This window comes from Cydia fagiglandana, chromosome 12, assembly GCF_963556715.1.
Source record: "Cydia fagiglandana chromosome 12, ilCydFagi1.1, whole genome shotgun sequence".
Lineage (NCBI taxonomy): Eukaryota > Metazoa > Arthropoda > Insecta > Lepidoptera > Tortricidae > Cydia > Cydia fagiglandana.
In genome coordinates, this window is record NC_085943.1 from 5,277,149 (window position 1) to 5,294,408 (window position 17,260).

Sequence of the window (17,260 nt, forward strand, 5' to 3'; positions counted from 1 at the left end):
TGTTTAGCGGCTATATTTACCTCGTAAGTCCCCGCGTACTTGTGCAAGTACAAATTAAATTCGAGTTTTGAACTCTTATAGAAATAAAAGAAAGTTCCAAATTCAAAAGCGCAAAAATTTGTTTGGTTCTTATGAGGACAACGTTCGAAGACGTAAGGCACGACTTTTAAACGCTTGCAGTTCTTGCACATGTTTTTTCTTGGAGGATATAACGGAGCAGGTAGCCATTAACAGGCGTTCCCCTCTGTCGAAACTCTATGACCAATGGTCATACACATTGCATGGACTGACGTTTATCTGACATGGCTATTTATTATGTAAATATTTAATTAGGGTTCCGTACCCAAAGGGTAAAACGGGACCCTATTACTAAGACTTCGCTGTCCGTCCGTCCGTCTGTCTGTCACCAGGCTGTATCTCACGAACCGTGATAGCTAGACAGTTGAAATTTTCACAGAATATGATGTATTTCTGTTGCCGCTATAACAACAAATACTAAAAACAGAATAAAATAAAGATTTAAATGGGGCTCCCATACAACAAACGTGATTTTTGACCAAAGTTAAGCAACGTCGGGCGTGGTCAGTACTTGGACGGGTGACCGTTTTTTTTTTTCATTTTTTGCCATTTTTTTTTTCATTATGGTACGGAACCCTTCGTGCGCGAGTCCGACTCGCACTTGCCCGGTTTTTTTTTTAATACGTAACTCCTCTCTCGCAAAAATTGGCAGACTGGTTTGTACAGAAAATTACAGACAAAGCGTCTCCATTTGGTTATATCCTCCTAATGTTTTTTTTGTTCTTTTTTAGCCGTGCTTGTAAGGGCTGATTTAGACGGCGCGCGAACTCGTATGCGATTTTAATTACAATTGAGGACTATTAGTTATATCTAATTCAGCCGACCAATCAAATACCGAAATGTAAAATGAAACACGCATGCGAGTTCTCGCACCATGTAAATGGACCTTAATAGAGGTCAAAGGTAGCTCCAGGAACTTTAACAAGGAAAATCAATTAAATATGGGCTCGTTAGTTAGTAAAATAACTAACTCAAGAAGAGTAGGTTCGTTCGTTAGTTAGTTATACTGGCATTTTCCGCAAATCGAAATTATCGAAAACCTTGTGCCTATTAATTAAAATGGGGTAGCGCTAGCGTAGGTACCAGCGCTAGCGTAGGTACCGATCTACTACATAATTACATACATATAACCATTCCAGCAACGAAACCCAGCAAGGCTAACTGTACGGCTACCATCAGTTTTGGCATTGACATAAATGAACTACCGTGAACGTAATTTACTTTCTATGCATCTCGCTCGTACTGAGATATTAGTGCGAAAGAGATATATAGAAGGTAAATTACGTTTGCGATAGCGTGTATGTCAATGCCAAACTGATGGTAGCCGTACTGCCTTCTTTTGTCTACACGCTGACTTGTAATGTAGATACGAGTAAGTGTAATTTCTATCAAAATGGAGGTAAGATTACTGAATACATTACAATATATGTGTGAGGTCTATAATATATGTATAACATGCTTATTTGTACCCACCACATAAATGTATGTAGTTTAGATATGTTACATCCGTCTTCCTTTTCCCTGTATATAAATAAATACCTATAATATTATCTCACATACATCCGTCAACCCTTCTCCGACCTACCCCACACGCACACAACACACGAGCTCCTCACCCGTCCTGATCGCCTGGTACATATGTGACTGCAAAAACTCACATGGCTCCAAAACCGTCACACGTGACACATATGTGTGACGTGCTCATGGTGCAAACATTTCTGAGGCAAGTCTGAAGCATGTAAATATGTGTAACATGTTGTGAGTGATACATACATGTAAGTCAACTCATATTGGATTTCATATGTGCGAGTTAGATACATACTTGATACACAGAATACGTAAATGTACGCATGTGCATTTTAAGAAAATGTAGCTGTAGAACGATTTTACTTACACTATAATTCATGAATTACTAATTCAAATGCCTGAAATCATCACATAATTGTGATAAACAATGGGCTGAAAATCACAGTTGGCAACAATGAACACAAACACGTGTGAGTCTATATCTCAAAGTTTATGACAGCCTAGTACCTACTTTCGTTTGGGACATCACATGACGGCATCCATTTTATGACACGGGAAGGTCAATGCCCTCCACGACACACCCATCTGCCATCTGCACCCATCCTACTCAGATAATTTTTTTTAAACAATTTTGAATACAATAAACAAAATATTCATTTATGAATTATAATTTAACGTTAATTGTCTGGACAGAAATATACGATTTTACATTTTGTGTGCATTTGATACCCTAGCACCGTCCCATGTTCCATGCACCAAAGATGCTGCTGGCGCTGCGGCTTCCTCAGCCGAAAGCCTCAAGCGCCGCAAATATGCCGCTCTGGGAAGCAGCTACATTTGCGGCGTTTGGTGTCGAAAGTCGAAACTATGGGGGCTAAGTGCGCGTCGACTGTATAAAGACTTGTCGGTGCGCCTAATAGAGGCTTCTGGCTACCAGAGCAGAGGACACTATCTCTCCCAGCGTAGTATTACGCTACGTCTTACGTAGGCGAACAACGCGCGAACGCGGCGCGGCGAAAGCGGCGAAAGCGGCCGCCGCCGCGCCGCGCCGCGCCGCGCCGCCTGACATTCGCGTGCAAATCGCGCCGCACCGCGTTCGCAACGAGATCGCTTACGTAGGACACTTCTATGGGCATCAAAGGATTGATTTCGCCGCGCCGCGCCGCGCCGCGTTCGCGCGTTGTTCGCCTACGTAAGACGTAGCGTTAGTATTGCCGGCGTACAGCGGGGAAATACGGCCAGCCTTCTGGGCACCTTGCCCGTTGACGTTGACGGCGATCTGGGCCAATTTTTTTTTCTGTAGGTTTTTAATTTTTATTATGTTTGTTTATTTCTTTCTTTGTTTTTATCAATAAAGTTACATTTACGTGTGCATTGTGTTAAATATAAAACGTTCCTACTATTTTATACTAGCAAACTTTACCTTTTATCTCAAGCATCTCTATTTTACCACAGGAGTAAAAACAATGCAATTCAACGTATTTCAAACTATTTTTTTCCGACTATTTATGGCCTTCACCTAGCGGCTGAAAATTACCTGAGATTTAATTCTATTTTTAAGCAATCGTTGTACAATTTCTCATTATTTTTCTCCATTCTCTCCAGTATCCCAGATAATGTTAGATACATTATCTGAGATCCTCCCCGCCCAAAATCTGAGGCGTAGGGCGCCGCCTACATCCCATTGTCTTAGACGTCAAATACTAGGACAATAGAAATATGCAGGAGCAATGACACAAAGGGGCGGGTGCAAGCGATGCAATATTTGGCAAGGGGTGAGTGCATCACACCAATCAATATTGCACACATGTTCGAAACGTGTGCCCATATTTTACACCCTACGCTGTGAAAGAGACGGAGTCTATCTATAAAATATTACTAGTGGCAGTAGACCTTACGAACCATCCGCCATTTAGAAAAACCGGGCAAGTGCGAGTCGGACTCGCGCACGAAGGGTTCCGTACCATAATGCAAAAAAAAAACACAAAAAAAAAGCAAAAAAAAAACGGTCACCCATCCAAGTACTGACCACTCCCGACGTTGCTTAACTTTGGTCAAAAATCACGTTTGTTGTATGGGAGCCCCATTTAAATCTTTATTTTATTCTGTTTTTAGTATTTGTTGTTATAGCGGCAACAGAAATACATCATCTGTGAAAATTTCAACTGTCTAGCTATCACGGTTCGTGATGAGATACAGCCTGGTGACAGACGGACGGACGGACGGACAGCGAAGTCTTAGTAATATGGGTCCCGTTTTACCCTTTGGGTACGGAACCCTAAAAACGTAATTGCCATAAAAGTATTTAAAGCAGGTTGCTCATCAAATTTAACGAGAATCGGTAGATCATGCCACAAGTAGAAATGAATAGCCGGACAACCGAACATACATTCGAAAGCATTTTTGCCGAAGCCGAAATGAATAACTTCACTACTGCTGGGATTACTAGATTAATACGTAAAGCCTGACCATGCTTTACCAAGCCCCTGGTCAGGCTTTAGGTACAGACGAACATGAACACGTCACCAGCCTTTCTTAACTTCATTCCAACCGAGTGTTTCACGTCACTCACCTTTTTTTTTGTTTTCGAACATCACGGACTAGAAACTCAAATCTCAAAACTAAATAAACAAGTAATTGTTAGTTTTTACTTATGTCGGCACTCTCGGAGTGCGGATTTTTTTTACCTTCCTACCAGGCCCCTGTTTCACCAACGTGACAGGTGCGACGAATTGTAAAATCACTGTTGCTGACGTCACAGGCATCCATGGGCTACGGTTACCGCTTACCATCGGGCGGGCCGTATTCCTGTTTGTAGCAAAGCATCATTGTATTATTTAAAAAAACTTTATGATATCGGAAAAAAACAGATATTTCTCTTGCTAAGTTTATGACAATTGTCACAAGAAACACTACAATTGTCACGAAATTCCGACATATCCAAAGTAGCATTGCAAGCTGTATATAAGCTGTATTGAAGTTTATTTGTATACTATAAGCTGTACAGTTAGGCTGTACAAAGGCTGTATAAGCGCTTATACAGCCCTTATAAGTTAAAAAAGGGCCCAAATTATACAGCCTTTCGCGTTATTAGAGCTGTAGAGTAGCTGTATAAGCAATACATAAGCTGCATAATAGCTGCATTACAGCTATATTTCGGTGTAACAGGAAACCTTAACACTACAGATAATCTCTTATAAGTACGATATAAGAATATGAGTTTTAAATGAGTTTTTAAAAATGATTACAAGAGAATAATAATCATTTAGGAAACTAAAATGTCTTAATCTTGTTCATTCGTAATATAGTAATGGCGACAATAAAGTGTTATAGTGGATGGTAAAAGTAAAAGTAAATATTATAGAGGACTTAAGTGGAATATTATACTATTTGTAAGTGCCGATTATTATTTATTGTGAACTTATGTATCTTTTCTGGCAAAATATTCCCGCGCCTGCAAAATAACAAAGAGAAACCATAAGGAAAATATCAAAAATCGGTAAAGTTAGTGTTTGTTTTTAACAAAAAGTTTTATAAATATTAATTCTAAGGCTGAAGTTAATTTATTTTAGCTGGTAATCATAACACGATGTTAGTCTGCTTAAAATTTGCAAGTATTTCCTTAATTATATAAACAAATACTTTTTTTTCATTGGAAAATGGCGACAATTTTTAAACAGCTTACAGGATAGTTGGAGAGCATTATAATCTTAGTAGCTGTGCTGTGTAATAAATGGAGTGTCATTTACAGCTTTTGTAATTAAAACAGCTTTAGAATAGAAGATTTGTATTCGTTTGGCTGTATTTCGGTTCTCCGTACATAAGTTATAAGTCTCTTTAGAGATCCCTATAACAAATAAAAAAACCCTTAGGTCCAAATGTATTTGGTCTATTCTTCGTTCCATTTCATAATTTTCTAAATTATTAATTTTGTTCATTACAATTTTTTATTTTCGTGGTCGAAATATATACTTATACGAGTGTAAAATTACACCGAAATAAGCGACTCTGTCAGTAATACAGAAAAAAGCTGTACTATAGCTGCCATTTATTCGTTTAGTTTTATAATACCCTTACAGACAGAAGCACGAGCTTATTCCACCGTCCCCATTCTACCATCGGACTTTTAGACGCACGGCCGGTTTCCATCCTTACTTGGTAGATATTCCACCAATTCGCACGAAGCGCTTTGCTTCTACTTTCCTTATGCGCACTGCCAAGGAATGGAATTCCTTGCCGGCGTCTATATTTCCGTGTTCTTATAACCCGGCAACCTTCAAATCAAGAGTGAACAGGCACCTTCTGGGCGAGCTCGCTCCATCGTAGGCCACGTCTACGCCTCGGCTAGTCTGTGGCCATGAGTAAGCCCATTCATAATAAAAAAAAAAAAAAAAAAGTTACACAACTACTATTCTTATAGGAGAGTAAAATTACGCCATAAGAAATAGCTTTAAAACGGGGTTGACAGATACATTTGTACAGCTACAAGTGCCAAGTGATACTACGATACAGCCTGAATACAGCTCTTACGATAAAATTAGCTTGTAGTGTTTCACAACACTTAAAGTTTTAAAACGGAGTTGACAGATACTTTTATACAGCTAAAAGTGCCAAGTGTTACTACAATACAGCCTGTATACAGCTTTTACGATAGAATTAGCTTGTAGTGTTTCACAACACTTTTAGTTTTATAGTAGATTTTCTATATTCTGATAAAGCACCCCATGATTCCGCAGAATCCTTTATAATGATTTTATACAGCTTGAGCTGTATAATGTCTGTAAAATACCTTTTATACAGCTTAAATCTTTTCTGACACTCTTATACGTCTCTTAAATCACTCTAAGTTCTAAATTGGCTGGTATATTGATGTTGCCGACACTTCCATGCTACTTGGGATAACTCATTACCTGTCAAGAATTACCTACAATTCTTCTAAATCTTTGACAATTGTCAGAAACTTCGCAGGAGAAATATCTGTTTTTTTCCGATATGATAAAGTTTTTTAAATAATACAATGATGGTGGCAAACAGGAATACGGCCCGCCCTATGGTAAGTGGTAATCGTAGCCCATGGATGCCTGTGACGTCAGCAACAGTGATTTTACAATTCGTCGCACCTGTCACCGATGTGAAATTGGGGCCTGATAAATAACTACTTACCCTATTCCCTTCCCGATGAAGCGAGTCAGATTGAGTCAGACTGTGGGTCAGAATATATTGAGTGAAGACTTCACAGTGGCACGTGGCACAGTAGGTATGGAAGTTCGACCATAAACTTCAAATTCTTTGAGAATCAGATGTTTATAGACGTACTTATAAAGTGGCACTACCACATTTAGTCACTTCAAAGTCTACGAGTTCCTTCATCATCATCATCTCAGTCATAAGACGTCCACTGCTGAACATAGGCCTCACCCTTTTTTGGGGGGTGAATGCCATAACCGCTTGGCAGGCGGGTTGACGATCGCAATCGAGCTTAGTACACCGAATTTGAGGGACGCTGCTGCCCGTCCACCGGTGGTCTTGGATGTGGTTTAAGGACATACCCGGGTCCTGGACGTAGTTTAAGGACATACCCGGGTCCTTACGAGTTCCTTAATAGACTTCTATTAATTACCTTACCTTTACTAATATCTTAATCTTTTTACTTACCTTTGTACTATTATAATGACGAATGTTATTATTTCCTGTTATGTTTTGATTTTTAGGGTTCCGTACCCAAAGGGTAAAAACGGGACCCTATTACTAAGACTCCGCCGTCCGTCTGTCTGTCACCAGGCTGTAGGTAATTCATGAACCGTGATAGCTAGACAGTAGAAATTTTCACAGATGATTTATTTCTGTTGCCGCTATAACAAATACTAAAAACAAAATAATCTAAACATTTACATTAAGTGGGGCTCCCATACAACAAAGGGGTCATCCATTAATTACGTCACACCAATTTCTAGGTTTTTTGACCCCTCCCCCCCTTGTCATACTTGGTCACATTTGGCAAACCCCTCCCCCCCTAGTGTGACGTCACATTTTTTCTACGAAATCGCCAAACCGAATTAAGTAAGTACCTAAGTATTATTAATATTTTATCAAAATATTTTTGACGATATAAATATTATAGTTCGTTTTTTTTAGCATTAGAAAGAACTTCGCAGAAGTAAGCTTGTGGTTCCAAATTCGGCACTTTTAGCGGTAATAATTTGAAGTAAATTATATGTATTGACCATGCTACATTAGATAATTCAATAATTATTAACAATTAAAGAGCCTGATAAAAACTGCACGCTTGCTTCTGTGGAGTTCTTTCTAATGCTAAAAAAAACGAACTATAGTAATTTTATAACCCAAAACTGCTTAGGAAAGAAAATTAAACGATTAAAAACTATTTTCGTTTTAAAAACTTGTTATTTAAATGTACAGCGAACTATAAATAATTTAAATAAAATTTCGGTTACTGATGAAGTTAAAGTGACGTCACAAAGTTTGTGTCTCCCCCCTCCCCCATGTCACAATATGTCACATTTTCTTGACCCCCTCCCTCCCCCTAAACGTGTGACGTAATTAATGGATGACCCCAAACGTGATTTTTTGCCATTTTTCGCGTAATTGTACGGAACCCTTCGTGCGCAAGTCCGACTCGCACTTGATCGGTTTTAATGAAGTGTTTTACTACTACTACTACTTACCAATACCATATAAGTACCATACCACAAAACAGATAGGTACAGAAATCAACCTACATACAAAGCGCGCTCGAGCAACGCACACATAGACACTGCTCACGGACACGATATCTCGGACCAGTTGGGACCAGTGCGAGCGCGAGTGCCATCCGCTTGAGACACGCGTCTGTGAACTTTTTTGTGCAATAATGGAGAAACAAAACAAAAAGTTATTATAACTGTACAGTGGACGGTTGTTTAAATTCAACATTAAACGGTGAATTGTCGTTTTTTAAGCTACCAATGGTTTCAGAGAGAATGCGTATGCGAATTTATTACATTGTACATGAGAATGCGAATTTATTACACTTAAATGAATGAATGAATGAAAGAATGAAAACATTTATTTTCAGGCAACTATTGGCCCATAGATAAATACCTTAAAACTAGCATACATATTAATACAAAATATATCTTAAAACTAAAAACACAATTATGGCTGCGATGCAGTTCGCAACCCCGCAGTGTCAGGGAGCCGGCCGCGGAACCGCCGGAACTTGACACCCTTCGGCCAAAACTCCTCCTTGGTGAAGGTCGCTAGATGTTCAGTCGGAACGCTCAGCACAAAAGAATTAAAATTCACATTGTGTCGAGATTCCAACTTCACGACCCTCAGGATGAATCCGGACTTGGCTCGTACATACTTCACGATCTCCTCGACCTTCGTAAGGTAGTGTAATCGGGACACATATAGCAGCGTCGTCGGTGTTGCAGGACGCAGCAAATGGTTAGGTCCAGTCGGTGCGGTACCGCACTGATTCGGACGAGCTGACTTCTTTCTCCTCTCCACCTTCTTGAAGCCATCTCTGTCGCATCCGGACTCTTTTAGAGTCAGCTGTGACCGATCCTTGTGAACAGGTTCACGAAGGCTCTGCACCCCTTTCTTCGGCCGCTGCTTAGACTTGGTCAAAGCAGGCGGCTTAGCGGCCGTGGCAGCGTAGGAACGTTTTGGGGTCAACGTACTCTCGCGTGACGTGCGCGTCTCCGGTGACGTAGACGGGCGGGCGGCGGGGCGCGTGTCAGCGGTCGCCTGCTCAGCAATCGCCGACGCATCCAAATTCGCGGACTCAAAACCGCCGATGGACGCATTCCGCGCAACGTGACACACGGCTATGCTAGAGTTATCTGACCTACATTCCGAACTAGCACTACGTATTAACGCTAATTCAGAACGTAATTCACTGATGGTATTGTTCGATACCTCCAACTTAGCCTGCATTTCAGCCAGACTGTCCTTCAGGAAAATTATATCCTTTAGCAGCCTGGAAACGTCAACATGGTCCAACGAGACGACAGGTAGCCGATGTAGGTCCTTCGCCACGAAAGAGGGCATGTTTGATGAATCGGTCCCCTTGAACACCGAGATGATGTCCCGTAGACTCTTCACGCCTCCATCTCTTCGTCGTGATGGCATTTCGTCGGCTTTGCCGAGCGTCTGGTAGAGCAGCGCCTTGCCACTACATATGTCCTCCTCCTGGAAGCTGGACTTGCAGATCTGCACGATGCTGGTCTCATCCAAAGTCACGGTGGCATTTTGAATAAATGCCAACAACTCGTTGACTACGACTTGTGGTGAAGTCATAGCGGGTAAGCAGGCAGCGGCTATTGCCGCGCGGTTCGCGAATTTTAAAATTCGTGCAGTGCACTACGGCACGACCGCTTCCGGCCGCGCATTGCAACGTAAAATATAATAATCGTGTATTTCGCCAATCTCGGAATCATCGCAAGATATTTTCTGTGGCAAATTTGTAATATAAAAATGACATTAAAATTAAAATACCTATTTGAGTTATTAATGTTATTATTAATTTATATTTCCATTCTTCCCGTTTCATCCTCAACAATAAATCAAACAACTAAATTCGAGATACGATACGATAGATACGAGTGCCACTACCACGATAGTTTTTTGTGCATAAGTCATAGTTCGCAACAATCGCAACCCTAGAGCGACCGCCGAGCGTAGGTATGAAAAGTAAAGTACATACATGTGATTGACTTCTGTACTTATCTATTTTGTGACCATACTTAGCATGTATCATAGACTAGGAATGCTCTAGACCGAGTTTAGAGCAATTATTTCATGCAACCGATGATGCCAAAAATGCGGGGGTGCGCGGGACGAGGTGAGCGAAATCCCGTGCCGTGATTGGTCCGTTCAAAGACACGGACGTCACACAAAGACACTTTCGACTCGAACATGGAGTAAAATTACCGTTTGCGTGGCAGAGGGGGTAGCGCGACTATGCTCAGTCTGGAGGATGTTTTGTCTGTGGCATGTATTAACTATTATTATGTACTAGCTGTTGCCCGCGACTTCGTCCGCGTGGAATCTCATCTTCAACATTTTACATCTTTAGTACCTATAATTTTCATATCCAAGCAATGTTGAAATTACTTTTCATTTTTAGCAAGTTGTATGAAGTTTTAAGTCAAGTGGATTTTGATGTTGGTTGCTGAAATTACTTTTCTTATATTCTAATAATAGGTACCTATTCCCTCATACAAAGATGTAAGTTCCGCACTCACAAAATATCTGATCTCCATACAAACTTTCAACCCCTTTCTCACCACCTTGGGCGATGAATTTTCAAAAATTCTTAAATTCGTTTTCATGTTTTTTTAATTTAATACCTTTTTTTGCAAAAAGTTCAAGTTCCTAGCTTAAAATTAAATTTACAACCCAAGACGAACTTTCATCCCCTTTTTAACCCCCTTAGGGCTTGTATTTCCAAAAACATTGCAATCACTTTTTTTTTGTAATCGGCTATTATGTCTTTCTAAGAAGTTTCAAAGCATTTGTATTGGATTTAAACTTTGAACCCCATTTTAACTTTGTTAGGGGATGAATTTTACAAAACGCTGAAATTACTTTTATTGTCTTCTAATAATATCTCCAAATACAAAGATTCAAGTCCCGCGCTCGAAAAAATGTTTGATATCCATACAAACTTTCAACCCCGTTTTCACCAACTTAGGGGATGAATTTTCAAAAACGCTGAAATTAGTTTTCTTGTATTCTAATTTAATACCTGTTTACAAAGTTTCAAGTTCCTAGCTAAAAATAAAATTTGCACCTGAAGATGAACTTCCATCCCCTTTTTAACCCCCTTTGGGGTTGAATTTCCAAAAACGTTGCAATCACTTTTTTTTGTAATCGGCTATTATGCCTTTCTAAGAAGTTTCAAAGCATTTGTAATGGATTCAAACTTTCAACCCCTTTTAACCCTGTTAGGGGATGAATTTTACAAAACGCTTTAATTACTTTTCCTGTCTTCTAATAATATCCCTAAATACAAAGATTCAAGTCCCACACTCGAAAAAATGTTTGATATCCATACAAATTTTCAACCCCTTTTTGACCACCTTAGGGGATGAATTTTCAAAAACGCTGAAATCAGTTTTCTTGTATTTTAATAATGTATCTTTTTACGAAGTTTCATATTCCTAGCTTAAAAGAAAACTTTAACCCCATACAAACTTTCATCCCCTTTTTAACCCTGTTAGGGGATGAATTTTACAAAACGCTGAAATTACTTTTATTGTCTTCTAATAATATCCCCAAATACAAAGATTCACGTCCCGCGCTCGAAAAAATTTTTGATATCCATACAAACTTTCAATCCCCTTTTCACCACCTTGGGGGATGAATTTTCTAAAACGCTGAAATTAGTTTTCTTGTATTTTAATAATATATCTTTTTACGAAGTTTCAAATTCCTAGCTTAAAAGAAAACTTTAAACCCATACAAACTTTCATCCCCTTTTTAACCCTGTTAGGGGATGAATTTTACAAAACGCTGAAATTACTTTTCCTGTCTTTTAATAATATCCCCAAATACAAAGATTCAAGTCCCGCGTTCGAAAAAGATATTGATATCCATACAAAATTTAACCCCTTTTTCACCACCTTAGGGGATGAATTTTCAAAAACGCTGAAATTAGTTTTCTTGTATTTTAATTTAATACATTTTTGCATAGTTTCAAGTTCCTATCTTAAAATAAAATTTGCACCCAAAGACGAACTTTCATCCCCTTTTTAACCCCCTTAGGGGTTGAATATCCAAAAACGTTGCAATCAATTTTTTTTTGTAATCGGCTATTATGCCTTTCTAAGAAGTTTCAAAGCATTTGTAATGGATTAAAATTTTCAACCCCTTTTTAACCCTGTTAGGGGATGAATTTTACAAAACGCTGAAATTACTTTTCCTGTCTTCTAATAATATCCCTAAATACAAAGATTCAAGTCCACCACTCGAAATTTTTTTTGCAATCCATACAAACTTTCAACCCCTTTTTCATCACTTTAGGGGATGAATTTTCAAAAACGCTGAAATTAGTTTTCTTGTATTTTAATAATATATCTTTTAACGAAGTTTCAAATTCCTAGCTTAAAAGAAAACTTTGATCCCATACAAACTTTCATCCCCTTTTTAATCCCCTTAGGGGTTGAATTTCTCAAAATCGCTTCTTATCTCTTGTACACTTTATAAATGCAATCTGGTGTGAAAATTTCAACTTTCAACTTTCAAGTCAGTCAGTCAGGACACTTGCATTTATATATATAGATAGATAGATTTGAACACTTTACAGGTGGCCGGTTTCCCGAACACCTACTCGTTCCTGAAGTACCGTCACAGCAAGCAACGGCGCACGTACAGCGACTCCTCGCTGGCTCTCATCAAAGACCGGAGGGTAGGTTTACTCCTTACTAGCTCTGGGAGCCTGGTACATGGGACGTCCGGGTTTTGGTACACGTGGTCCCATTGTGGCTTTTCTTAGGCGTACCAAATTACAAATTACTTGCGAATAAAATAATATAATAAATTTCAGCCAATATACGTCCCACTGCTGGGCACGGGCTTCCTTTCATGTGCGAGAGGGCTATAGTCCCCACGAATGCGGATTGGGGACTTCACATACACATTTGAATTTCTTCCCAGATGTATGCAGGTCCTCACGATGTTTTCCTTCACCGAAAAGCTAGTGGAAATATCAAAATTCCGAAAAACTCATTTGTTTCTTGACACGGTAGATAATTGTTACTAGCACAAACCGTAAACCATAGAGTAGCTTATAGATGTTATTGACAGGTTTTCATAGATTGTTACGAATAAATATGACAGTGACATCGAGGCGGTTTGTTTAAAAAATTCCTAGTGACGCCCCCTACGCAGAGTAGTGCGAAATAATAATGTCTCATTCAGCTAAATAATAATTTTATCAAAGACTTCTTAGTGAAAGAAGTCTCAGTGACTCTCACAACTCTCAATGCTCTCGTTACACGAGTACTCCTTGTTACTACTGTAAGCCTGGTATATGGGACGTCCGGGTATTGGTACACGTGGTCGTTATAACCGAACCCATGCAGGGCTATATAACCGAACCCAGGCAGGGCTATAACCGCGAAAATCGAGGTTCGCAAATTGCGGGGATTTTTCTCTGTCACTCTAATTACGCCTTCGTTGGAGTAAAAGAGAAAGATCCCCGCAATTTGCGAATTTCGGTTTTCGCGGTAGCCGCTCAGGGATTGGAAAACTGCGGCTCGCAAGAAGCGACTGTGAACTCCTAACATTTTTATAATTACACATTTTCATTCATTTAGTAAACAGGAGTTCATGGCATGGTACTTCGCCGTCGAAAGATGAAGAAAGTAAGACTAATAAAAGTCTGCAGCGACCCAGCGACTTTGTTAGCATAATATTATTATCAGTAGAAAAAGACGACAAATTTGAAAACTTTGTAGGTGCGAAGGGCCGAGCTTCATACAAATTTTGAATACCGCATTATTTTCTGCTGACAAAATTGGCTTACCAGAGTATAAACTTTTTTTAAATTTTAAATTTACTCCAAAACTGCTATAAATACCTATTTCCTTGCCTAACATCAATCTTCAACCGATTGCAGATAAGATGGGCCGAACCACTATTCTCAAAGTCGCGAGTGAAACGTTACCCAACCCCGGAACCAGATGCGTCTCTAGAGCGAGTGAAGAGGATAGACACTCAAGCGGAAAAGAGACAGAAGAGGGAGGTCGACAGGCCTCTGTTCAACGATGAATTGTGGGAAGAAGAATGGTATTTGGTACGGTTATGCTTTTTTGGGATAACATTTTATTTTTATTTTTGCGCCAACATGCTTTTTGCTTGCCGACTGTATTGATTCCAACGAGCCCAGACTAATATAATGTCAACTATCAAATGACGCATGTATAACTTACAGGTATAGTTCGTAGATTCGTAACTGAGCCCGGCGGCTAATCCTATTGTCTATTGTTAAGTAAAACCGCACGTGCTACTTACCTGCAAAAAAGGGTCATCCTTATTCTATTTGGCACCTGAGCGCAGGCTAGCCCAACGCTCAAAAAACCAGTGTAGTTGCGCTCTCCGATAACGCGCCTTTGTTACGCATCTCGATGACACATTTTAGACTGGTTCTGTAGCGTTCGACTCGCCGGCACTCAGTAACCGAAGTACGCAGGTTTTTATGCAGGTGGGGGTGGCACGTGGTACGAGTGGTTTTACTTAACAATAGACAATAGGATTAGCTCGGGCTCAGTTACGAACTTGCAGCAAATATAGGTATTCACTCAAAGAAAATCGTGAATAAAATAAAAGTACTAAAGTAAAGTACCATTTAACTACACGTTCATGAGCATGACTTAGTAATCATTTTGGTTATGAAAACATATTTTTTGTAAATTCCAGCAAGACTCGCTCAACGTACGCTCGCTACACCGCCTAGACCTGAACGTATTACCCGTGTACGCTATGGGGTACACCGGCCGCGGTGTCCGCGTGTCCGTGCTCGACGACGGCGTAGAACACAACCACACCGACCTGCGTGACAACTATGTGAGTATGTCCAAGTGACGGAACGTGTCACCCGTGTACGCCATGGGGTACACCGGCCGCGGTGTCCGCGTGTCCGTGCTCGACGACGGCGTAGAACACAACCACACCGACCTGCGTGACAACTATGTGAGTATGTCCAAGTGACGGAACGTGTCACCCGTGTACGCCATGGGGTACACCGGCCGCGGTGTCCGCGTGTCTGTGCTCGTATGCTCGTGTGCTTCATGAATCAATGAAATTCCGCAATATGGCGCGTGATCAGATGTTACTTATTGGTCAGGTTTTGGCGGTCGCACTTGGCCGACGGCGAATATTTTGCTCACGAATTTTATGCTGCCTTGGTACCGGTGGAGCGTTGGTAGCACCCTAGCTCGACCTAGACAATGGAATTGAAACATCGGTGGCTGTATGCGTGTGTTTTCTTCACGCTACGTGACGCTACTATAGTCCGTTTTTTTTAGCATTAGAAAGAACTTCGCAGAAGTAAGCTTGTGGTTCCAAATCCGGCACTTTTGGCGATAATAATTTGAAGTAAATGATATATATTGACCATGCTACATTAGATAATTCAATAATTATTAACAAATAACGAGCCTGATAAAAACTGCACGCTTGCTTCTGTGGAGTTCTTTCTAATGCTAAAAAAAACGAACTATAAGCGTCGAATGTGCTACATATTCCTAATTTAAAATTTTAAAATAGTTCGTGCGTCCAGTTTTCAATAAAACCAGTTTGAAGTGATCTGTGATTCGAAGAGCTCGTACGACGCGTAAATACTGGTTGTTAACCCATATCGCCTCGCTGGGGAAGCGATTGGGAACATAGTGGACAACATAGATGCTATAACTACGTATGTGCCATGAAGTCCTAGTATTGCAGAGGGGTTCGTAGCACCAGTTAGTTACCCCAAGCACACTTTGGTTGTCTTTTACGTGTTACCAGTATTAAAAATTCTATGTTTTTTAAACATGATAATTTTAATATTTATTGTTTATATTTGTGGGGTCCACGTTGTCTTAGATATCGAATATGATCACTATCATTGTAAATAATAAATAATTTATTAAATTTATAAGCAATATCCTCTCGAATTCCTGTTGTGAATGTGAATGTATGATCTATGATTATGATCATAGACAGAGGTAGACAGCATAGCATTATGAAGAACTGTCAGCTCACTAGGTAAGTATAGTATAGTAACGCAAACCATGTGCGGGCTGGTGCGGGTTATGTTATCCTTGTAGCAAAGAGGTGGCCGCAGTGCCCGCGTGCTTCGCGAGACTCGCAGATCCTGTGTTGTTGGCGCATGAGTATAGAGGGCGCCACTTGTCCCGGGACATTATGGACGGAGGCGTTCAATTATTGTTCATCCACCTTCCTTCCCAGACTACTACCAGCTACTACCAGCAACATCCTTAACTTACTATTTTGAACTTGATATTTCATTATGGTTCACTATCACCAACTATCACTATTAGTCCGGGAGCCGGCTGCATGAAACAAACCTCATCAAAAAATAGAATATACCTACCCTGTAGAGGTACCTGACATTTAGTAGATTCCAACGCACTTGGTCGGCCTAGGCTTAACCTGGCAGATTTTGTACAAATGGCAAAAACGTTGGACAAAAATTCATCAAAAAAAACCTCATCGAAAAATAGAATGAAGCTTGTATGGTAGGATACCTGACCTTGAGGACAGTAAAAAAAAAGTGGTCGGCCTCACCTTAGCCTGGCAGTTTTTGCAGTCCGACCAGATTTATTGGGTCACGTGAGAGCTACAATTTACCTCATCGAAAAATAGAATGAAACAAACGGATTATAATAGCTAAAATAAGCCTGTCGACGTATGTCTTGGTCGGCCTCACCTTAACCTGGCAGTTTTTGCAGTCCGACCAGATTTATAAAAAAATCATCAACAATTTTTTATCGAAAAATCGTATGAAACTTGTATGGTACGATAGCTGCCTTTGAGAACAGTAAAAAAAAAAGTGGTCGGCCAAATCCTGTGTTGGCAGGTTCCTGTGTCCGACCAATTTTGTGGTACCACGTAAGAGCTACAATTTACCTCATCGAAAAAT

At 40.1% G+C, this 17,260-nt stretch overlaps 2 protein-coding genes across 2 annotated transcripts in view; one reads left to right on the forward strand and one right to left on the reverse strand.

Moving 5' to 3' along the window:
- Window positions 1-1,990: 1,990 nt before the first annotated feature.
- Window positions 1,991-9,909, reverse strand: LOC134669330 (uncharacterized). The gene is made up of 2 exons (XM_063526841.1): window positions 8,972-9,909; window positions 1,991-2,003 (listed from the first exon to the last, which is right to left on the reverse strand). Exons 1-2 carry the CDS (start codon window positions 9,907-9,909, stop codon window positions 1,991-1,993), a joined length of 951 nt encoding a protein of 316 aa, XP_063382911.1.
- A 4,061-nt stretch (window positions 9,910-13,970) lies between these two features.
- Window positions 13,971-17,260, forward strand: part of LOC134669331 (neuroendocrine convertase 1-like) — a 47,942-nt gene continuing 44,652 nt past the window's right edge. Inside the window, exons 1-3 of the mRNA XM_063526842.1 lie at window positions 13,971-13,979; window positions 14,234-14,410; window positions 15,034-15,180. Coding sequence (XP_063382912.1) covers window positions 13,971-13,979; window positions 14,234-14,410; window positions 15,034-15,180 — 333 coding nt within the window. The remainder of the gene's footprint in view (window positions 13,980-14,233; window positions 14,411-15,033; window positions 15,181-17,260) is intronic.